The 23,678-nt window shown below is 41.2% G+C and overlaps 2 protein-coding genes across 2 annotated transcripts; one reads left to right on the plus strand and one right to left on the minus strand.

The window, feature by feature from the left end:
• The first annotated feature begins 7,235 nt into the window (after positions 1-7,235).
• Positions 7,236-13,861, plus strand: LOC310838668 (ovomucoid-like). Its single transcript, XM_083726237.1, has 8 exons — positions 7,236-7,363; positions 7,978-8,012; positions 8,920-9,047; positions 9,814-9,862; positions 11,284-11,405; positions 11,912-11,966; positions 12,426-12,541; positions 13,717-13,861. The coding sequence occupies exons 1-8, from the start codon at positions 7,318-7,320 to the stop codon at positions 13,760-13,762; spliced, it is 597 nt and encodes a 198-aa protein (XP_083582363.1). The 5' UTR covers positions 7,236-7,317; the 3' UTR covers positions 13,763-13,861.
• A 2,672-nt stretch (positions 13,862-16,533) lies between these two features.
• LOC310839835 (ovomucoid-like) lies at positions 16,534-19,350 on the minus strand. The gene is made up of 4 exons (XM_083728771.1): positions 19,109-19,350; positions 18,156-18,184; positions 17,474-17,583; positions 16,534-16,745 (listed from the first exon to the last, which is right to left on the minus strand). Exons 1-4 carry the CDS (start codon positions 19,161-19,163, stop codon positions 16,700-16,702), a joined length of 240 nt encoding a protein of 79 aa, XP_083584897.1. The 5' UTR covers positions 19,164-19,350; the 3' UTR covers positions 16,534-16,699.
• Positions 19,351-23,678: the final 4,328 nt, after the last annotated feature.

A 23,678-nucleotide genomic window follows, 5' to 3' on the forward strand; every position in this document is an offset into this window, starting at 1 on the left:
CCTTTAGGCAATGGGGAAAAACATTCCTTTTTAACCAAGCCTTTGGTTGATCTTATTGACATCCAACACCCTTTTCGAATGTGGTACTTGTGGGGGGGGTGGGTTATTGGGTTATTGCTTTTAGTTTGATTTTATATGTTGTGGTCTTGTTGTAAACCGCCCTGTGACCTCCAGATATAGGGTGGTGTATAAGTTGAATAAATAATAATAATAACTATCCTGGTGTCATGGTCCGGGTTACAGGCAATCAGTGACCTGTCTTGGTACATCGGGACCGGGGTAGAGGTCGGGAAGCAGGAATCAGCAGTCCAGGGTCAGCAGTCCAGGGGTCCAGAGGCCAAGAGAAAGGAAGCCAAGAGTCTGAGGGTCAGGAAACCAGGAGTCAGGAAGCCAAAGCTCCAAGAGTCAGGATACCAGGAGTCAGGAAGCCGAAGCACAGCTAGGTGGGAAGCGTGTTGCTGTGGCAAAGAGCCAGAGGAAACTGCTGGTCTTATATACCCCTCCTGGCCCTTGCCACCAGGTGCTACGAGTCTTCTGTCAAGCCTCACCTGTGCAGCTGTGCCTTGCCCTTCCAGGCCAAACTCAAGAAGGCCCCAGTCCTGTGTGACCCTACGAGTCACAGTGCCTGGCACCTGCACAACCTCCTGACACCTGGGCTGACTGTAAGCAAGAAGGTGGGAAGATGAGGGCTGTGAGAGCAGACTGAGGTTGGCAAGGCCATGCCCTGCTTTCCCAATAGACCAGCCTCCATTGCTCACTGGGATGCTTGGGCCATTTGTCTTCACCTTAGGGGGTTCTCCTTCACCTCAGATGTTCTGTACTTCTGAAAACCTCAGGATGCCCCCAAATCTGCTGGTTGTGTATGTGTGTTGCCATTTTGGCTACACAATGATAGGCAGTAAATTTAGCAATAAAGTTGGATAGTCCCCCTGCTGCACATGGGAAGTGTTCCAAAAATGTTGTTCCTGCAGGTAGCTCAGGGGGACACATTTTATCTCACCCCTCCCAGTTCCAAGGTGACTCAGGAGTGCTTCAGCTCATGAAGGGAGGGAGAGGGGGAGAGGGGAGGTCTGCCTGGTGGGTTAACCACCAACCAGAAGAGAGTGGGAGCTTCGCTTTATAAGCCAGCCTTTCCTCTAAGTCTGTTGGCTAACAAGCTGGGTACATCTGCCATGTTGATAGCAATCTCCTGGGGCTGTGCTGATGTGGATAGTTTTTAAACACCTACATCAAAATCTGAAGGTTTCCTAATCCAATAGTAACATGAGGGGGAATATTTTGTGTGCTAAACAAATGTGTGTGTGTGTGTGTGTGTGTGTGTGTGTGTGTGTAAATGGGTTCTATCTGTGTGGTCTCTTAAAATTAGACACAAACACACTATACTGTCCCAACTTTATATGTGATTGGGTCCAACCCCCATTCAAAGGGGAAAGCCTACCATCATCAGTGTCTTCTCATGAAGAATGCTTCCTGCTCATAGGTAGCAGGCCAGCAGTAGGAACTGGTGCCCACTGGGACTGGTAGAGCAGAAAACAGGGAAACCAACAATTGATGGATTTGGAGCCAAGCACATATGCTGGGTGGTTGTAAGTAAGAAGCCAGTCAGGGGGAAGGAGACTGAAGTTGGCTCCATTTGCCCTAATGAATCCGTGGTCAATGCATACTAGAAGGGGTCTACCTTAGATGTCTCCCTAATAAGCTGCCTTTCTACAAGCAGGGATGTTGTGTGTGTGTGTGTGTGTGTGTGTGTGTGTGTGTATGCATGAGTGCAAATCATATTGACAGGCAATCTAACAGTCTGAAGTAAATTTATCTTGAGTAAATTCTGCTGAGTGTTTAGCTTTACTCTTTCTCTCGTTGTGTAATTATTAACAAACTTCCAAATATTATGTTGTCCCCCAAATTCCATAAATATATTACCTTTCTGCGTGGTGCTGAAAAGTGGGGGGCTATTTTTTAAAAAATTAGATAATAGGCTAAACAAGCAGAACATAAATAAATATACTGAGAGATGTTTGTCCCAAGGGAACAATACAAGACTGATAATGCTGCTTAGCTTATTTATTGATTAATCAAATAAAGATCTTGCCAGATATTCCCTAGCTGGCAATGCAAAGTATAAGCAGAAGGAAGAATATATTTCTTTGTGGTGATGGTATGAGTGCGGCATGAAGAGAAAGGGACATTTCCCTCAATAGATGTTCCTTAGTCTTTAGCACATTCCCCAAGGTGTCTCAGTCTCAGTACTCTTCCACTTGCGCTGATGAAGGAAAAACAAAACCAGGAACTCAGTGAGATAATTCAAAAGATGCATGCTTCACCATTACTCCGTAAACAGAAATAATACAAAGATGAGTAGAGATGGACCAATATGTCAGTTTGGGTTTCTCTTATATTCTTATTTCTGCAGTCTTAAATCTAGTGCCTCATATTACTTAATCAATCTGTCATTTTCATTAAGAAAAACAACCTTTTTTTTTGCAGACTCCCCCCCCCAACTTTGATTGTATTGTTTTTCTAATATAAACATTTTTGCACAGTTTTTTATTTTTTATTTTTAAATGATATTTATTAAAGTTTCCAGTAATACACATAAGCACAAACAACATTACAAACATACACACATACACAAACAAAAACAAGTATAATTTCAATTAAACCTTATTTTCAATGACATACTTCCATGACTTCCCCACACCTCCCCTTCTTGTATTCCAGTTCCATATGTTTGATTCAACAAGTTCTTATCCCCAATTTTTAACCTTATTATATTTAGTTCATTATTATATTTAGTTCCTTATTATATGACCATTTTTACCTTATACGCCTCAGTCTTTATACTTTAAAATCTTTTTCTAAGATCGACCCCTGTTCTCTTCCACGGTTTCCCCATTTTATCCTCATAACAAAACAAAATAGAAAAAAGAAGAAATCAAAATATTCTTATACACCCTTTGGATTCCCAGACTCCCCCCCCCCCTTTCCCGATTTCAATCCCCAATATATATCAGTCTATCTATTCTCAGCCTGGAGACGTAACGTCAGAGGCTCTCAATTCTCTCTCAGTTCCTCTTTGCGAGGTTTTTTTTGGTAGTCCTTTATGTAAAACCTCAAATCTCGGAGAAACCCTGTCTCGATAATGTCCATTTTTCTTCTAACCAGACCTCTAAGTGGAGTTCAAATCTTGTTTCTTAATCCTTTTGAATCTAAGTGTCCCAAAAACTCCAACTTCCATCTTAATCACATTTATAATCCATAGGTCTTCAGGTCTCCATCTAGGTAGGTCTCTCCGTTCTTCATTTTCCAATTCAGGCCAAGTCTTCATCATCCAGTTCTTATTTTCCTGTATGTCCTTCTTGTCAGGCCTCTGGCCTTCCTTAGCCTTCTGCAGCATTGTAACTCCTCCTTCCTTTCCCTCCAGATCATCATGTATCTCTTGTTCCGCTTTCTCAGATTTATCAAGTTTCTTTTCCTGCTCAGCTGCAAAGACTTTTGTTTCCGCTACAAGGGCTTTTGGTTCAGGAACAATGACTTGAGTCAAGTCCCTTCCATTTTCAGTAAAGTTATTTACTGTTTCATTCAGTGCCATGACCCCTGTAGCCAAAATATCACTCTGTTCTTGAAGCTTTCCCAGGAGATAAAAAGTCCTGTTCAGCTCAATAAGTATTTTTCCACTTGCATCCATTTTTGCAGTGTCCCAGAACCCCCTCTAGAGGGATTATGGATACTTACTATCCTTCTAATTTTGTGATGCAAAACTGCATCACAAAAGTTAAAGACGTGAAATTTGAAGGATAGCTTTGTTTGTGTATTGGTTTGTGAAGTGTGAATTAGGTAATTTTGCATTAAAATGTGAACTAACCTGAAATTCCACCCCCACCCGGCACCATGATAGGTGAATAAGGCAAGTTAATTATTGCTGTATATCTTTGCTGCAGCACGACTTTGTAAAATATTCTCCTTTTTAAAATGTCATTTTATGTCAGATTTATTTATTTTTTAAGTTGAGTTGAGACTTAGCAATTCCAAAATTCACATTAGGGCAACACCTGTATTAGGTCATTATTATCTTTGCAATAACTGTATTATTGCCCCACCAGGGATTTATTTATTTTTCTTATGGGCCAATATGGCTACCATTAATATTTGTGAAAATGGAAGACGGATTCATTGTCTGTGACATTCATAAAAATTGAGAGCATTTTTGTGCAAACTCCTGCCCCCTCAAAACTTTGTATTGTTTTCCCAATTTACACATTTTTGCAGTTTTCTTAAGCTGGAAACCTGCATCACAAAATTTACAGACGTGAATTTTAAAGGATAGCTTTGTTTCCGTTTGCGTATTGGTTCGTGAAATGTAAATTAGGTAATTTTGCATTAAAATGTGAACTAACCTGAAATACCACCCCCACCTGGCACCATGATAGCTAAATGAGGCAAGTTAATTATTGCTGTATATATTTGCACCACTTTGTGAAATATTCTCCTTTTAAAAATGTCATTTTATGTCATTTTTTTCCCAATTGAGTTGACAGTTCCAAAATCCACAATTAGGGCAACACCTGTATTAGGTCATTATTACCTTTGCAATAACTGTATTATTGCCACACCAGGGATTTATTAAGTGTAGCATTTCCTTCAAATATTTTACTAATTTTGAGGTGCCTACAAAGTAGCTCTGCTCACCCTTTTCAATTTGTACTTTATAAGTGAAATGTATACTCACATATATGCATTGCAGAAAAGACACTTGTTGTCATAGGTGATGCCATCAGAGCCACAGTGGGGATTAAGCTCCTTGGTGCACGACAATATTCCTGCAGAAAAAGTAAATGACACTGTTGAATTATTCCCTCCTTGACATTTAGACTGCAAAGGGAATTCAAAAGTAACAAATGTGACATTTGTAAGCTTCTTTGCATCATATTGTTTTGTTTGCCACCGGAGAATTGTCACTCTGACAGGTTAGTTCAGATACGTTTCCTCTCCTTTTTTCCATCATTGTATATGCTGTGTAATTCCCTTGTATTTCAGGTTGGGCTGCCTCTGCATCCTTAGAGCTACATTACTTTTTTGTTGAAAGAAAACACAACAGCTTCCAGAATCAATCAGCATAAATATCAAATCCTTTCTCCCACATATTCTCAAACAAACCACTATTGTCAGACACCTTCTTTCCAGCTGCCACTCACTTCCGTAGTTCCAACACTTCCTTATCCTTTCTCCTACTCCTACACATGAGAAAACTAGCCTTGGTCAATATGGTTGGTTAAGTGTATTTTATATGTCTCTGGGAGGTACTTCTACTCACTGAAGTCCTATTGATGAAATGGCAGGTAGACCCAGAGAAAAATGAGAGAAACCACATGCCTAAACTGCATGTTTGCTTTTTCAGGATAGCAATGTGTGAAAGAGCAACTGTTAGTTTTGCTGCAGTGGTGTAGCCTTGCAGAGGAGAAGGGGCAAAGGTGTTTGGCAGAAGACCAGCAGTAGGCAGAGGAAGAGCCAATGACAGCCAAAGCCAACTAAGTCTGGTTCAGTGATCCTTCCTGCTGAGTTCTAAAAGGGCGACACTGAGCCTAAGGAGGAGAAAGTTGACAGGCTATGGACTCTCTGTGGACTGGTTTTGCTACCTGAGGCAAAGTGGAAAGGTGTCACCCTGCCCTGCCACCACAGTGCCATCCTCACCAAAGCCTCCCTTACTGTGGTCCCAAAACTGCTGTGGACATCTCACAATGCGCTCCATGAGATCTCATGAGATATCTGTGACATATTGCCATCATTTCACCACTAGCAGCACCATCTGTTTAGGCTTCCTGCACCGAAGGCAGCTACCTCAGCTCGCCTCATGGGTGGGCCGGCCCTGAGCGTAAGGCAGCTTCCTGTGTTACTATGCATTTTGAGTTATAGATAGGTAGCCGTGTTGGTCTGCCATAGTCAAAACAAAATAAAAAAATTCCTTCCAGTAGCACCTTAAAGACCAACTAAGTTAGTTCTAGGTATGAGCTTTCGTGTGCATGCACACTTCTTCAGATACACTCCTGTTTCAGTGTATCTGAAGAAGTGTGCATGCACACGAAAGCTCATACCTAGAACTAACTTAGTTGGTCTTTAAGGTGCTACTGGAAGGAATTTTTTTATTTTGTTTTGACTATGCATTTTGAGTCCTTGAAAAATGTCTTTCCCTCACAAAAGCAGCACTTACTTGCGTTTGCTAGGAAGCTCCCTTATCCAGTCAGACTGCTGGTCCATCTAGCTCAGTACTGTGCTCTTTGTGTGGCAATGCCTCTTGGGTGTATAAATCTAGAGTCTTTTCCTGCCTGGAGATGTCATGAATTGAAATGGGGACCTCTGGCATTCAAAACAAGTCCTCTGCTATGAGGGAGCTATGGCCCATCATTGAGACTGAGTTGTATCCAACAAAGTGGTCCCATTAGCTCAAGTACTTCTGTTTGCGGGATTTCCTCTCCTTTCCCATTCCCTCCAAATCCAAAAATCTTTTTTCAGTGTTTCAACCCACCTTTCAGTGATGATTTTGGAGGGGCACAGAGGAAGAGGAAGGTGAGAGAAAGTTCCATAGATCACATGGAAATCCTTGTGTGAATACAACCCTTGGATACACATACATATCTGGATTCCTTCAACAACTGAGCAATGAGTTCTTACCAAAAGCCTGGTTCTTTTAACCATCGATTACAATTTTATTCTTTCTCCTTATAAAAACCTCTAGTCAGCTGTAATACTTTGCTGAACTTTGGGCAGGAGGGGAGACATCAGCAGCCCTGGCAACCAAGATTGTAATAGCATTAAACAATACGTTCTTATCACTGTTGTGCTCATTGCACTGATAAAGAGAAAAGTTTACCTCAGAAACCATTTTTCTAACAGTGAATTCTCCCTGCTCCCAGAAGATTTCATTTCATTGGGAAAAGACTTATGAATGGCTTCAGAACAAATGGCCCTCTCCAGTGGCTTTTCTCTTAAAAGATAAAGTAAATAAAGGAACTGTACATCTTATCTTGGTGGCAGGAAAAGCAAATATGAACAGTAAATTAGGTGAGAAGACCATTCTAGCTTCTGCCTTCATCCTGTCCTGATCCTTTGGGTGTGGAAAGAATCCCCCCAGAATGTCAACTCCTTATGTTATGAAACTGTCCTTAGAGTGCCAAGTCTTTCACAATGAAAAAAATCTAAAGTAAACTCCTGTGCATATATATAGAGGTGCTTGCACGTGTCCATCTGATATCCTGCTGGTAAAGTTGCTCTACAAGACAATCTTCTCATCTGAACATTGGTGCATTCAGTGCTCAGTGAAGAATGGGTGCATTTGTGGTTGTTGCTCTGGCACTTTGGTGCTTCACAGGTGAGTCACGCAGAAAGAGTGAGAGAGAGAGAGAGAGAGAGAGAGAGAGAGACAGACAGACAGACAGACAGACAGACAGACAGACAGAGAGTATTACTGCTGACATTCTGAAAAAGTCTTCTATATTGCTCAGATGACTGGCCTGATATGGAAGAAAATATTTAGTTTAAGAGGGAATTTTGGCAGGTGCAGCCTGCCATGAAAGGGTAGAAGAAAGCTAAGCTGTCCCACTGAAATTCCCTTACTTACAAATCCATAAAAAGTACTGGGAGCCTGTCATGTGATCCCCTAGGTATAGCCATAAGTAAGGATGGAAGAAAGGTTTGGTTTGGTTTGCATTTTGAAGTGCGCCTACTTAATTCACACTTCTTAATAGAAGCAACATGGACAAATCTACCCATCCCCAGAACAGGAAAAATATTATAGACCTGATTAGAGGCACACATTTATAATCATATGAAATGGCTGGTGCTCAGTAAACCAACTGCTGATCATTCTCCCATCTGTTTATAATCTTTTGAAGCCATTGTGCAGCTCTTAATCTCTTTAGAGATTTCCTTCTGAATTTTTGAGAGCTCAGATATGGCATCCATGTGTTTTTGATCTCCTTTCAGGAGTCTTCGGGGACGAAGACATTCAGGCAAACACGGTGAGTAATGCCGTATTATCCTTACAGCTTCTGCAGTTGGTTGTGTAATACAGATAAAACTGTAATTGCAAGTTGGCAGATGGAGAAGAATTTGAATTGTGTTCCTCAAGTGTAAGTGGGAAATGATGGTGTTCTTACTGCTCCTTGTCAACAACAAAGCAGACACATAAACACACACACACAGCAGTTCTCCAGTGCAATTATAGTGAAGGAGAGCTGTGGAAGAGCACAGTTATTAGCAGCGATATGACCACTCATTTCAGCGGGATGCGAGACCTTCTCTTTGAATAATGCTTCATTTTTGTGATTGCTGGGGTTGGGGAAGGGCAGGAGGAAGGTTCAGGTCCTTCAACTGCACTAGCAAGACCAATCCATTGCTCTCCCCTATTCACACTGCTTTTGGAACAGGGAAGACATTTTATTTACACACAGGACTCGGCTATACAGCTGCCAACAAAACATTTTAAGTGTGTTGTAAAGTGCATTATGCAAATGTGATACTAGATGGTGATGGTGAGTTATGGCTAATTCAATATATTTTTCAAAACATTTTTAAAAAAGCATTTTCACTGCGTTTTTTAAACATGTGTCTAGATTCCACCTCAGAATTGTCTGGCTATTCTATATATTCCAAGTTTCAGTTTTTATATGGTGCCTTTTGTACAATGAGGCCCTAGGCAAGTCCACACTTGAGAAATTTATTCAACAATTTTTCCTTGGTTCAGTCTTCTGCATGCTTCTTCCTTGTGAATAATGGGGAATGTAAATAGGAAAAGTAGATTCATAATGTACCCTCTTTTCTCCTATGTATCCGTTATAAACTTTAAAGGATGAAAGCATTGAAAAGTTATATAAAGGAAGACCGTTGTGTAGACATATAATGTTTGTTGTTGTTTTCTTTTTATAGTTGGATTGCAGCCAACACCTCCAGGCAACTGGTAATGGACTAATAAGCTGCAACAGGATGTATTCTCCAATCTGTGGTACAGATGGCAACACTTATGCCAATGAATGTGAACTGTGTCGCCATAACCAGTAAGTAGCGCAGATGCAGAAGATTCTTTGCTGGGCAACAGACCGTGGCTACTTCCAAGATGGGGACATGTCTTGCATGGGACCATTCCCATTTTACCACTATTCCCCTGTGGTTAGCCAGAGACCGAGATATTATTTCTGGGCCAAGGTAACAAGCTAGGCTTCAGTCCTCAGTGATCTCTGTGTAAATCCAGTGTGCTTACAACATGACATTAAACTTACTCTCTACTCTCTGCAATTCACTTCATATTTTAATGTACTTCCAGCTAATTTGTACATCCCAAAAAAATATGTGACCCAAAACACAGATATTGTTCAAAACATATGTACAAAAATCTGTATATTAAAAATAATGTACATAAAAATATGAATATTGCTAAAAATAACATATATAAATGCACATTGGGCAACATGGCATACAAAAATGTATTAGGATAAAATGCACGCAAAAAGGAATTCCATAAGATTTTTTATTTAGTTAGTTTTTTAAAAACTCAAACAGATGTGGAAATGGGGTGAATTAAGCATAAGACTGGAAAGATGAGGAACTGAAGAAGAAAGCACTGGATTTATCCATCCATATGCCACATATATTTTACTTCATCGCTTTGACTGTCAGCAGGGTACATAGCAGAACTAGCTCAATGGGGCATTTGCCTGTGACTTGCAAGGTCTATTAGAGCCAACCAATGTTTATTATTAGTATTATTAGCCCAGAATACAGGAAATTGATTGCTAACGTTCCCTAAATTCTTCTCTTATTCAGGGAAAAAACCAAACTTGTTGGTAAGAAGCATGTTGGAGAATGTCCAAAGGTAGGTATAAAGAGTTTTGTGGTGAGAAATTGAACCTGCAGAACCAAACGGGCAAAATTGTTGTGTGATTTGGAGGGAATTGAAATGTCTTAAGCTTATGAATCACTTTTCATCTCAAAATAATCTATAGATAACTGCAAAATATAATACATATCAAAACAAAATAATTAAAAGCAACTCCTGGTACAGTGGTACCTCTTTTTCGAATGTTATCCATTCCTGAAGACAGTTCGTGTTTCGAAATGTTCAAAAACCAAGGGCGGTCTCCAAATTTAATAGAGAAAATTGAGAAAAATACATGGTACCTCAGTGCAAGCTGTTCGACGTCTGAATCACGTTCAGAAACGGAAGCATTTACTTCCAGGTTTTCAGCATTCGAAAACCAAAACGTTCGTCACTGGAGACATTCAAAAACTGAGGTGCCACTGTAGAAGGTAATCAGACTATAAAGACAACCCCTCCAGTCCTTAACCACCAAAGACAGAAACAGACACACACACACACACACACACACACACACACGTCTGCAAAGAAAAACAACACTCCAAACACGTTGAGGAAAGGAAATGTACTTGTGCAACATGAGCCTCCCTTGTTGCCACCCAGAGCCATAGCTACAGTGTTTGTGTAGCGAGCCATTTTTTTTTTGCCCTGGGTGAAGCCCCCAGAGGAGCAGCACTGAGGCTCCCAGCCTGTGGGTGTGCAAAAGGTGCATGGTTTTTTTTTGGTGGGGGTGGGGTTTTTTTTTTTGCCATACTGGGTCTTTGACTTGGGAGAAATAAAGCCTAGTTTTACCCCTGTTGCCACCCTCTTCCTGATAACTGCCAGAGGGGCACATAGAGAAGCGTCTTGATGCTGACCTCAGGGCATGGGCAGGCTAATATGGGGAAAGGTGTTCCATAACGTGTACCATATTAGGGCCCTGAGCTATATAAGTCTTCATAGGTTAAAACCAGCACCTTGAAATGGGCCTGAGAATAAATGGCTATTAGCTTCTGGGAATAATGGGATCAAGCCTCATTTACAATTTGCTGCCCCAGAGAACTAGGGCAGCACTAGACTGAATGTGCTCAAGTTACAGGAAGATAGGTTTTAGTGGGAAATTGGAAGAAACTACTTGATGGTAATGGCAGCGCAACAGTGAATGAATTACTGAGAAGGCTGGAAGGCTGGAGGCCTTCAAGAAGAAGCCAGACAGGTTGAGGATGCTCTAGCCCTGGATTTCCCCTGCCCCCCCAAAAACCCCTGCCCCTATGATTCTAGGGAGAACCACAAGCCGCCTTTATGCAGAGAAGAAAATACAGCTAAATAGCTTCTTTTTCCATGCTTAGAATTAAAAAAAAAACTGGAAAAATGAATGTCAGAGGTAATTATATGGAAGATTGCTGGGTACAATAAAATGCTACATGTTTATTTTATAGATGGATTGCAGTGAATTCATGAATGCGAAAGGACTCATGCTCTGCAACAAAATGGCTAAACCAGTCTGCGGAACAGATGACAACACTTATGTCAGTAAATGTGATCTTTGTCGTCAAAACCTGTAAGTAATGTGGATACTGAACATTTCCCCCCAGGCAACGGATAATGACTATCATTCTTTATAATGATATCTCATTATACTTATTGTATTTGGTCCTTTGCCACCCTACCTTCTTTCCAAGCTTCCATAGTGGCTTACATGAGACCAACCTCACTGTCCAATGATTGGTTATCTAGAGAATGATAAATGATGATTGGCGCAATGCAATCCAATAAGCATCATCACTGATCAGGGATGTGAAACCAGCCCTGCATGCTGTAGATAAAGTGAAACTGGTTCCTTATGTACCTACAGAGTCTATTTTTATTTCAAGTCTATTTTATTTCTGGTTAGCGGAATCATAGGAGTCCCAATAACTTTGTGTAGCAGGGAGCTCAAGGATACAAATTGTAGAGCCAGCTCAGTCAAGCTTTGTCTGTAGCAGTTCTGAAGAGCTAAACATAGTTTGTTTTAATAATGTGAACTACAGGAAAGAATTGGTCAACTTTTCTCTCTTTCTTACCCAGGGAATCCAACAAGAATGTCGCTGTGAAGTATGGAGGTCAATGTATTCAGATTCAGGTAAGCAGCATGACTGTGTTATTCTAGATATTGGGAGTGGCAGGTATCAATCCCTCTCTTAACAGAATTGGAAGCAAAAAACCCTTCATTTTTGCAGTTGTGGAATTTTTTATAAGGTATCAAGAGTGAAAGAAGGCATAAACTTAGTATGCTTAGACAGAATTGGGCTTAGACAGAATTGGGCAAAGCACATGCTTCATTTGAACCAAAATATTTATTTGAGATAATATAATGCATATGAAATTATGACTGTTGTGTTTCCTATTTCTTCATTTTTTTGGTTTTTGTTTCTTTGTTGCAAATTTACAAAATTGAATACAAATTGCACTTTAAAAAAGAAGTTATGTTGAACTGGTGAGCAAATGTAAAAGTTTGATGGGTATATCACTACTTCTTTTGTAAAGTGGAACTTAGTTTTATTTAACAGGTGACAGATTAAGAATCCCTTTCTTTTTGCAGGACTATTGTAAGAACTTTAGCCCAAATAATCTCATGTGCCCATTGAATTATATGCCTCACTGTGGCTCCGATGGAAAGGACTATAGCAACCAGTGTGATTTCTGCATTCATGCCCTGTACGTATAGAAATAATAGTTATTTTTTTATAGAAAAATAACTAAAGTGATGATAACATGATAGAAGAGAAAGATATACAGTGCCACTCAGGTTGTGAATGTGATCCATGTGGGATGCACGTTCGCAACCCGCAGCATTCGCAACCCGCGTCTGTGCACGCGTGAGTTGTGATTTGGAGCTTCTGTGCATGCGCGACCGCCGAAACCCGGAAGTAACCCGTTCTGGTACTTCTGAGTTTCAGCGGTCTGTAACCCAAAAAAAGGCAACCTGAAGTGGCTGTAACCCAAGGTATGACTGTATTCAAAACCTCTAAGCTGTTCCGTATCTACTTATAATGACACTGGGAAAGTTTTGGTAGGATGAGAAGTAAGCCATCCTACATATATCCTTACTGTGTTTTTGCATTTTGTTGGAAGCTGCCCAGAGGGGCTGGGGTAACCAACTCAGAAGTGCAAGGTAACAACAACGGTAACAACAATGCCAAAAATTCTCCAGAGCTGGGATATAGTCACTTATCCAGATTCCTTGATTCACTTTTGTCAGTTGAAAGGGTTACAAATATGGTTTCATAATCATGCTTCCATCCAGACTATACTTTGAAGTTTTTTCCTGTCAAGCAACTATGACATCACACATACCACTTTAAACTGTGGTTTCTCCTAAGGAATCCTGGGAAGTGTAGTCTGCTGTTTGCAGCTGAGAGTTGTTAGGAAACTCTATTCCCCTTACAGAACTACAATTCCCGGAGTTCCATGGAATAAGGAATTCACTGGGAATTGTAGCTCTCTGAAGGGAATAGGGGTTTTCTCAGGACCTTTAACAAAGTACACTTCTGCATAGTGCAGATGTTGCTGAAGTAAGGTATTCCAAAAAAACGCTGCTCATATTGACAGTTCCAGTTGCAATGTCTGTTGTGTTTATTTAAATGGGATGATTTTACTAGTCAGAATTCTGATTGATTTTCTGTGGTGAATGTGGCTTACATTAGGAACCAAAATGTTCCTTTTTTGCATAGTGGGAAGCAGTTCTAGGGGATAAGATGGAATGCAAGTCATTGCATTTCTCAAACTAAGAGCTGTTCTTTAAAAAACCCCCAAAACCTTATATAACTTTGTTTTATGATTCTAGTTATCCACAATAATAATTTCAATATATGTTACCCTTTTCCTTCCAGGAAGAGCAAAGGGGCTCTGTTGCTCCAACATTTTGGAACGTGCTGAGAACTTGACAGGTTTCCAAGAGACCTCTTTGCCTTATACTCTAATAGCAAATGTTGCAAAATAAGGTCTGATTTGCCATTAAAGATTTCTAACCTGCAACGACGTATTGTTCTGATCTCTCCTATAATGTCTCGTTTTGCGCCATGGAATGTATTGCTATTTTGGTTGTTTTCTCTTTCAATACCTGGCTCATGTATATTTGAGGGTCTGTGTAGGGTTTAGGGCTTTAACCTCAGAAAGAAAAGCATTTTTGTCCAGTGTAATATTCTATTCTTTCCTTTTTTTAAAATAATTTTTTAATAATTTTCCAGTTTTACAACACAATGACATACAAACATCAACAAACAAAAACATACAAACAAGTATAATTTCGTATCCTCATTTTCATAAACCTTCTTTCACCGACTTCCCCATACCTCACCCTCACTGCATCCTTATTTTACAGTTTTTCAGCAACCCTTTACTCCAATTAAATTTTAACTTATTCTTTCTCAGTTTCATCTTAATTCATCAAACAGTTTCAGCTGTAATTCTGCATCTTCCTTTCCCTTGACATTTTAGCACTCATCAATTTTATAAAAGTTCTTAAGATAAGCCTTAAATTTCTTCCAATCTTCCTCCTCCATTCTATTCTTTCCTAGAAAGTGTCACTCACAGTAGCATACATGTCAGGAGATTTGAGCAAGTGGGGGAAAGCAGAGAGGGAGAGAAAGAGATAACACACGGCCATGGATGTTGAGAACAATAATTCAGGAGTTAATGCCAGGCAAATGTGAACAACAAATGTGAACAACAGACATAGAACAAATACTTTTGGGGAGACTGTTTCTTCAGAGAAACAAGACTATGATGTATTTGGGATAGTAGGATGAGACCTAGCATGAGGTAGACATAGCACCGGGGTGGGCAATTTGGCCTGGAAAACATGAGACCAATGTAACAGGAAGTTCTATATTCCCAATTCCATACAGCTCTTAGAGAGACCTCAGAAAGTCTCACTCTGTCCAGGAAATTGAGGCTGTGTACACATTACTGTTTACTATGGCTCCAGTATGTTTCATGACTGGTGCGTGAAGCTGAGTATGCATGACATTAGTCCAATCCATATGTATCCTGTAATATCTTGAGACATAAGGCTCTTTCTCTTGAAATAGGCTTCCACCTGATTTGAAAAGTAACCTGTGGTTAAGCTGAAGTGTGTGCATTTCGGACCAGTGGCGTCGCAACAGGGTGGGGGTGAGGGCGGTACACCCCGGTTCCGTGCCTGCAGGGGTGACAAGAAGTCACCCCGCGGAGGCTCATAGCGGCGTGAGCAGCTGTCTTCTCTGCGGTGGCTCCCCGTCCATGGAATGCTCTCTCCAGGGAAGTTCGCCTGGCCCCTTCATTTAGACACCGTTAGGTGCCAGGCAAAAATGTTCCTTTTTAAACAGGCCTTTGTTTGAGCTTATTGACATCCAACACCCTTTCAGACTGTGTTTTTTTTTGGGGGGGTGTTAATTGGGTTATTGCTTTTGGTTTGATTTTATATGTTGTGGTCTTGTTGTGAACCACCCTGAGACCTCTGGGTATAGGGTGCTGTATAAGTTGAATAAATAATAATAATAACAACCCTGGGCTGACTGTAAGTAAGAAGGTGGGAAGATGGGGGCTGTGAGTGCAGACTGAGGTTGGTGAGGCCATGCCCTGCTTTCCTGAATAGACCAGCCTCCATTGCTCACTGGGATGCTTGGGCCATTTGTCTTCACCTTAGGGCGTTCCCCTTCACCTCAGATGTTCTGTACGTCCGAAAGACTCAGGATGCCCCCAAATCTGCTGGTTGCATATGTGTGCTGCCATTTTGGCTACACAACGATAGGCAGTAATATTAGCAATAAAAGATGGATAGTCCCCCTGGTGCACATGGAAAGACTGTTCTATAAATGTTGTTCCTGCAAGTAGCACAGGGGGACACATTTACTCTCACCCCTCCCAGTTCCAAGTTGACTCAGGGTGAAGTCCACCTAGAGGGTTATCCACCAATCAGAACAGGGTAGAAGAGCACACACTACTGTCCCAACTTTATATGTGATTGAGTCCAACCCCCATTCAAAGGGGGAAGCCTATCAGCATCAGTGTCTTCCCATGAAGAAAGCTTCTTGCTCATAGGTGTGTAGCAGCATGCCAGCAGTGGGAACTGGTTCCCATTGGAACTGATGGGGCAGAAAACAGGGAAACCAACAATTGATGGATCTGGAGCCAATCACAAGTGGAACCATCTGCTGGATGGTTGTAAATATGAAGCCAGACAGGGGAAAGGAGGCTAAAGTTGGCACCTTTCGCCCTAATGAATCGATGGTCAATGAATACTAGGGAGAAGGGGTCTACCCTAGATGTCTCCCTAATGAGCTGGCTTTCTACCAGCAGGGAGGTAGTGTTTGTGTGTGTGTGTGCACGCGCACGCATGTGCATGCATGCATGCTTGCATGAGCATAAATCATATCGACAGGCAATCTGACACTCTGAAGTGTTATGTTGAGTAAATTCAGCTGAGCATTTAGCTTTACTCTGTGTGTGTGTGTGTGTGTGTGTGTGTGTGTGTGTGTAATTATTAACAAACTTCCAAATATTATATTGTCCCCGAAATTCCATAAATATATTACCTTTCTGCATGGCGCTGAAAAGTGGGGGGCTAATTTTTTTTTTAAAAAAAATAGATAATAGGCTAAACAAACAGAACATAAATAAATATACTGAGAGATGTTTGTCCCAAGGGAACAATACAGGACTTATAATGCTGCTTAGCTTATTTACTGATTAATCAAATTAAGGTCTTGCAAGATATTCACTAGCTGGCAATGCAAAGTATAAGCAGAAGGAAGAATATATTTCTTTGTGGTGATGGTATGAGTGTGGCATGAAGAGAAAGGGACATTTCCCTCAATAGATGTTCCTTAGTCTTTAGCATTTTCCAAGGTGCTTCAGTCTCAGTACTCTTCCACTTGCGCTGATGAAGGAAAGACAAAACCAGGAACTCAGTGAGATAATCCAAAAGATGCATGCTTCATCATTACTCCATAAACAGAAATAATACAATGATGAATAGAGATGGACCAATATGTCAGTTTGGGTTTCTCTCATTTTCTTATTTCTGAAGTCTTAAATCTAGTGCTTCACTTTACTGAATCAATCTGTGACATTCATAAAAATTGAGAGCATTTTTGTGCAAACTCCAGCCCCCTCAAAACTTTGTATTGTTTTCCCAATTTACACATTTTTGCAGTTTTCTTAAGCTGGAAACCTGCATCACAAAATTTACAGACGTGAATTTTAAAGGATAGCTTTGTTTCCGTTTGCGTATTGGTTCGTGAAATGTAAATTTTGCATTAAAATGTGAACTAACCTGAAATACCACCCCCACCTGGCACCATGATAGCTAAATGAGGCAAGTTAATTATTGCTGTATATATTTGCACCACTTTGTGAAATATTCTCCTTTTAAAAATGTCATTTTATGTCATTTTTTCCCCAATTGAGTTGACAGTTCCAAAATCCACAATTAGGGCAACACCTGTATTAGGTCATTATTACCTTTGCAATAACTGTATTATTGCCACACCAGGGATTTATTAAGTGTAGCATTTCCTTCAAATATTTTACTAATTTTGAGCTGCCTACAAAGTAGCTGTGCTCACCCTTTTCAATTTGTACTTTATAAGTGAAATGTATACTCACATATATGCATTGCAGAAAAGACACTTGTTGTCATAGGTGATGCCATCAGAGCCACAGTGGGGATTAAACTCCTTGGTGCATGCTCCTTTGGGATACCCACGACAATATTCCTGCAGAAAAATTACCGGTAAATGACACTGTTGAATTATTCCCTCCTTGACATTTAGACTGCAAGGGGAATTCCATAGTGACCAATGTGACATTTGTAAGTTTTTTTGCATCTTATTTCATGTTTTAGCTCAGACTTCCTCAACCTTGGCCCTCCAGATGTTTTTGGCCTACAACTCACATGATCCCTAGCTAGCAGGACCAGTGGTCAGGGATGATGGGAATTGTAGTCTCTAAACATCTGGAGGGCCGAGGCTGAGGAAGCCTGTTTTAGCTAATACACTTTAACTCCAATTATTAATCAATTATTTGTTAACTGCCTTGAGCTCCACCTGCAAAAATTATAACAGAGTAGAACACAAGTCGCTTAAACACTTCCTTTGTTTTAAAAGCTGTGACCAATGCATTATGTCTTTATTCTTTTTGTGATTGCTTTGTGTTATGTATGCGCCTTACCTGTATTTTTTAACTCTTTATCAAAATTAAATAAAAATCCATGAGGACTGCAGTATCACAAAGCTTAACTCTAAATAACTGAAGAGAAATAGCATAAAAATAGATAACTAGCACTCACTCGTTCATTTATTGCTTCAGTGGCAGCACCTAGAACCAAAACACCAAGAACATAAACATTATAAAGTCAATCCATATTTATTTATTTATTTATTATTTGTTTGTATGACTGAGAATACTGTGTTTAGGGATTTCAGGCACGTTTCCTAAAATCAATTCTGTGTCCAGGGCAGCTGTCTACCAGCTCCATCTGGTACGCAGGTTGAGACCCTACCTGCCCACGGACTGTCTCGCCAAAGTGGTGCATGCTCTGGTTATCTCTTGCTTGGACTACTGCAATGTGCTCTATGTGGGGCTACCTTTGAAGGTGACCCGGAAACTACAACTAATCCAGAATGTGGCAGCTAGACTGGTGACTGAGAGCCGCCACCGAGACCACATAACCTCCCAGTACATTGAAAGACCTACATTGGCTCCCAGTACATTTCTGAGCTCAATTCAAAGTGTTGGTGCTGACCTTTAAAGCCTTAAACGGCCTTGGTCCAGTATATCTGAAGGAACGGCTCCACCCCCATACCCGGAAACTGAGGTCCAGCGCCGAGGACCTTCTGGTGGTTCCCTCCCTGCAAGAAGCCAAGTTACAGGGAACCAGGCAGAAGGCCTTCTCGGTAGTGGCACCTGCCCTGTGGAACACCCTCCCACCAGATGGCAAAGAGAACAACAACTACCAGACTTTTAGAAGACATCTGAAGGCAGCCCTGTTTAGGGAAGCTTTTAATGTTTGATGCATTACTGTATTTTAATATTTTGTTGGAAGCCCCCCGAGTGGCCGGGGAAGCCCAGCCAGATGGGCGGGGTATAAATAAATTAGTAGTAGTAGTAGTAGCACGAGGAAGCAACCTCAAAAACAACCATGCATCATTATGTTTCTTTCTGAGATGGAACATATAATGGGAGACTCAAAATGCAAATCTCTCCAGAAGGGGAACCTTTACAATATGAAATATGACTCACCTGAGTACAAAAAGAAGACCATCAAAGTGAGGAGGAAAAAGCTGCCTGGCTTCATGGTTGTGCTGGTGGGTTTGGATCTGTTGACCTCTTAGTTCTCTTCCAAGCAGCAGAGGCTTCTCATGTGAGATCTAACCTCTCTCCTGTGCATATAAAGAAGTATCAGTGGCCTTGATGATGAAATCTCCCAGTTTCAAGAATTTTTTACATTTCGAAATGTATTATTACAAAGGACTGCGGTGTCCTGTACCAACTTTCATACTTTCCTTTCAGTGCGCAATCCAGGTTTATGCAAGAGACATTTGGTAACCAGCTTGGTAGTTTACTTTCTAAACCATAAGACATAGCAAAGATAAAATATTAAACACAGAAAGAAATTGAATAAAAATGAGCTAAAATACAATAACATTCTTAGTTCACTTTATAACAATCCATTGCTTTGGTTTCCAGAGATGAAGATTGCTTTGGTTTCCAGAGATGCTTTGGTTTCACCTCCGATGAAGAATTAATGACCTGAGCCTTTGATGAGGCTTCCAGGCACGTTCCGATTCCGAAGAGAATCAAAGCAGCACACGGAAGTGATGAGATTTATGGCTACATCACTATGCTTTATTTCTTACTATGCAGACAGCAAAGAAATATACATCCTCTCTGTGAAAGCAGAGAGCAACTGAAACAAAGGAACAAAGGAAACAGAGAAACCAGTACGTCACATCCATCTCCCTTCTCCCATGAGACTCCCATGAGACTGAGAATACTGTGTTTAGGGATTTCAGGGCCTTTCCTGAAATCAATTCTGTGTCCAGGGCAGCTGTCTACCAGCTCCATCTGGTACGCAGGTTGAGACCCTACCTGCCCGCGGACTGCCCACGGTCTCTGGAATGCAAACAGAGTCCTGTGACTCCAAGCAGCTGCTCAGTGGCAAAACAGAAACTAACACCGCTCCCTCCCCCCGTTGCAACACCACTGCTAGTATGCTGGATGGAGATGCCATGTTGGTGTGGACTATTCATGGGTGACTAATAAGCAAAGGCATGTGGGATGGAGAGAGGTGCTGGGATGGTTGGGAAGGAGATGAGGCAGAATTCATGTTTACAGACTGCCTTACAACTGTAAAAAAGACTCATCTGATCTGTATTTCTGGAGCATGCTGGTTGCATTTTCCTTCTTTTGAAAAGTATCAGTTGTTTTGCAAGATCTTTGCATACCACTGTGCTCTCAATAGAATGAATATGCAGCTTCAGATAGAATCTCCAAGGAAAAATGAGGAGAATATGCTGGGGCAATACATAAGAATAGGCCTGTTGGATTGTCCCTGTGGCCTATCTGTCCCAGCATCCTGTTCTCACAGTGTACCTACAGATGCCTATGGAAGCCTGTAAGCAGGACCTGAGGGCAACAGCAATTGCTTTTCCCCCAGTAACTTGTATTCAGAAGCAAATTGCCTCAAACAACGTAAATCCAATATGCCCCTGCCACACATTCATGGTTTGTTTTCTCCTGTCAATCAGATCTTGCTTTCTCGGTGCATGCTTTTCACACCTGTGGTTTCAAAACTATTGGATAGAATAAGTGTGTTTGATGTATATAATGTGCTTGGATTGCTTCCTAGGACAACCTTCACCATATCTATTTTATATCTTACATGCTGAACCAATAAGGCTCTTCCTCCCTCCCCCCCCCCCCCGTGCTAAGATGTTGGGAAAGCTTTTCTTTCGTATTGCCCTGTGGTCAAAAGGGTCTCATCATTTGTAAAACCCTTTTGTTTGTACCTCTTTTCTTGTGACTTGCAGCAGCAATGTCATCATTGCACCATGAGCTGCAACATTCTCTGCAAAAGATGCACATGGCAAAAGTATGCCTAGCTTCTGAAAGTTTGGTCAATCAGGTGGTGTTACATGTGGGATCCCAGATCTGCAAGATTGCACCTGTTTGTCTTCTTTCTTTCTTTCTTTCTTTCTTTCTTTCTTTCTTTCGCACAAAGAAGCTTCATCTGGAGGGCAAAACTTAAAGATGGTGGGTGCTGTTGCTGGATCAAGGTGATTATTTTTGATATATATGTGTACACACACACACACACACACACACACACACACACACACACATATATATATATTCTTAGGTTTTCCTGTTAGTGAACCTGACAGACAAAATGATCCCTCCTCTTTCCCCCTGCATACTTTGCAGGCCCCTCCCAACCTACCCCCTGGCAAGTTTCAGGTGCAGAGGGTGTGCAGGAGGAGCGGGAGGCCACATTCTGCAAGCACAAGCCCTTGGATGAATCCTGCCTAAAGCTCAGTGTTTTTGCCTTGATCAGGTTGAGAATTTGGGTTCCAGATGAATCCTTGTGAGTACTCCACTGACCACAAGTGTTTCAAACACTTTAGTCACATGCATGCACACACACATATATGCATTGGTTTGTTTTGCACACCAAATCTTCTCCCTCATGTTGCTATTGGCTTAGGAAACCTTCAGATTTTGATGTAGGTGTTTAAAAAAGTGTCCACATATGCACTGCCCCAGGAAATTGTTATTAACACGGCAGATGTGCCCAGCTTGTTAGCAAATGGCTGGCCTGTACAATGGCCAGACAGCTTGTAACAGTTTCTCAAGAAAAACAATTGATAGGTTACTTCCAGGTGACTTTTTTTTTGGCTGAGCATTCATCCTGCACAAGTCACATCCGCACCATAAAGGGGTGCCAACTTGAATGAAATATTGGGGGAGCCCCCTGGCCCCTCCAATATTTTATCGGCCCCTAGGAGTTGGCTCCTATGGTACCATACATGGCTTCCCCCAAGGAATCCTGGGAAATCATAGTTAATCCCTCAAAGAGATACAGTTCCCAGAACTCTTCATTAACTACATTTCTAGAAAAAAAAATGCACTGGTTATTTCACACTTTCCCATGTAATTTTCATCATTTTCTATACTGCAAGAAGTCCAGGGGGTTGTTTTTTGTTTTCGTTTTGTTTCAAAACGAATTTGTTGGCGAGAGTTCTATATCCACTGTAATTGCAAAACTGCTTGGTTTCTTGGTTTCACAGTCCCCCAAAACTCTCAACCCCAGCTTTTCTCCTTCTCACTATTTGTGAGTTGAGGGAGAGGCCCCACCCACCTGCCATTTCCCACCAAACCCCTTGGTCCCTTTTAATGGCTCATTAAAAGCTAGCTTAATTAGTTTTTACCACTTGCTAGATTCAGGGATTCGAGGAGTCTGGCAACCAGCTTAACACTCCAAACTCATAACAATATTGGCAGAAGCTCTTATGTGAAGGAGCAGGAGGAAGGGTAAGAAAGTGTTGACTTTATGGAAATGGGTGGAGGCTGGGGAAAAAACGTGGCTGACCATAGGGGTGTGTTTGTGAACGTGTGTGGGAAAGAATTTGCTGCATGGTGATTGATTCTGGAAGCTGTCATGTTTTCCTCCAATTGAAAAGCACAGTAGCTCTAAGGATACAGAGACAGCCGAGCCTGAAATACAAAGGAATAACACAGCATATACAATGATGGGAACACACAAAGGAAACACACCTGAACCAACCGGTCCGTATGCCAGCTCTCTGGTGCCAAAGTCTACAAAATGGTTCATTAATGAACTGTATAAATAAAATGAGATTATGTATTTGTCAAATACCAGTTAAACCTTTGTTCTTCCAAGAGTCATCTTGGAATGAAGCTAAATTTACAGGGACAAGGCAGAGTATAGATCACATTTGTTTTTGTGAGGAGAAATCTTTAAAATAATATTGAAAAAATCATTCCTATCAACTTATTACATAGGAAGAAATTTAATTTATCTATGCTACCTTTGTGAGTAAGCCAACAAAGCAGAAAGAATAGATCTTCTCCCCACCCCCAACCTCTTGGCCAGTGGGGAGAGGGGCAAGCTATGCCTGAGGTTTCTGGAGTCAGGCTGGAAAAAAGAGGTCGCTGGAAACAACATCTCTAAGGATCTGATAATGCTGGTAGTTCTCTTAAAAATGGAGAGCAGTGAATTTCAGACACCTTTGGAGTTAACCTGTACCTTCTTCTTCACCTATGCCCACCTTGCCAAAACAGTCTGCCAGTCATGCATGGAAGCCCACATGTGGCTCATTCAAATTCCTTGTTTACCTGGGTTACCTGGGACTCCAGAAACAAGCAGATTGTGAAGCCCAAGCACACACAGCTAACAAGCAGTGTTCAGCTTGGGCAGGGTCCATGTGTGCCGCACACACTAAGGCCTAAAATGTTTCATATTGCCTGCATGTGTTGAAAAGGTTAGAACTGGGAGGTTCAGCATGCAAACAGAAAAGCTGAAGTCAATGATGGAATGACTGTGATCACCATGGGAAAAATTGGATTATAGGATATGTTTCGGGGTGAAAGGGGTCTGAGCCTTTAGCCTATCCAATGATTCTCTTCCCTCATTTTCAGTGGCTTTCAGGTGTCCTATTTGAATAATTTCCCCGAGTCCTTTCCTTAATTCATGTTGTGGATTTGATGGGGTTACAAATCACCTTTCTTCATGAAGCTCAATATAATCAATTGCTAATTAATCAAAAGAAGTTTTGACCCATCTGGGGTC

The sequence above is a fragment of the Podarcis gaigeae genome, assembly GCF_964106915.1.
Source record: "Podarcis gaigeae genome assembly, chromosome: 2".
Lineage (NCBI taxonomy): Eukaryota > Metazoa > Chordata > Lepidosauria > Squamata > Lacertidae > Podarcis > Podarcis gaigeae.

Excerpts from the sequence above, each read along its gene's own strand:
- LOC310838668 (XM_083726237.1), top strand. The coding sequence starts at position 7,318 with ATGGGTGCATTTGTGGTTGTTGCTCTGGCACTTTGGTGCTTCACAG. Across the intron at positions 11,406-11,911 it reads GATCTTTGTCGTCAAAACCT|GGAATCCAACAAGAATGTCG; the intron begins GTAAGTAATGTG and ends TTTCTTACCCAG. Across the intron at positions 11,967-12,425 it reads GTCAATGTATTCAGATTCAG|GACTATTGTAAGAACTTTAG; the intron begins GTAAGCAGCATG and ends TTCTTTTTGCAG.
- LOC310839835 (XM_083728771.1), bottom strand. The coding sequence starts at position 19,163 with ATGAAGCCAGGCAGCTTTTTCCTCCTCACTTTGATGGTCTTCTTTTTG. Across the intron at positions 17,584-18,155 it reads CTGAAGCAATAAATGAACGA|GAATATTGTCGTGGGTATCC; the intron begins GTGAGTGCTAGT and ends ATTTTTCTGCAG. Across the intron at positions 16,746-17,473 it reads CTTTTCTGCAATGCATATAT|CGCAAGTGGAAGAGTACTGA; the intron begins GTGAGTATACAT and ends TTCCTTCATCAG.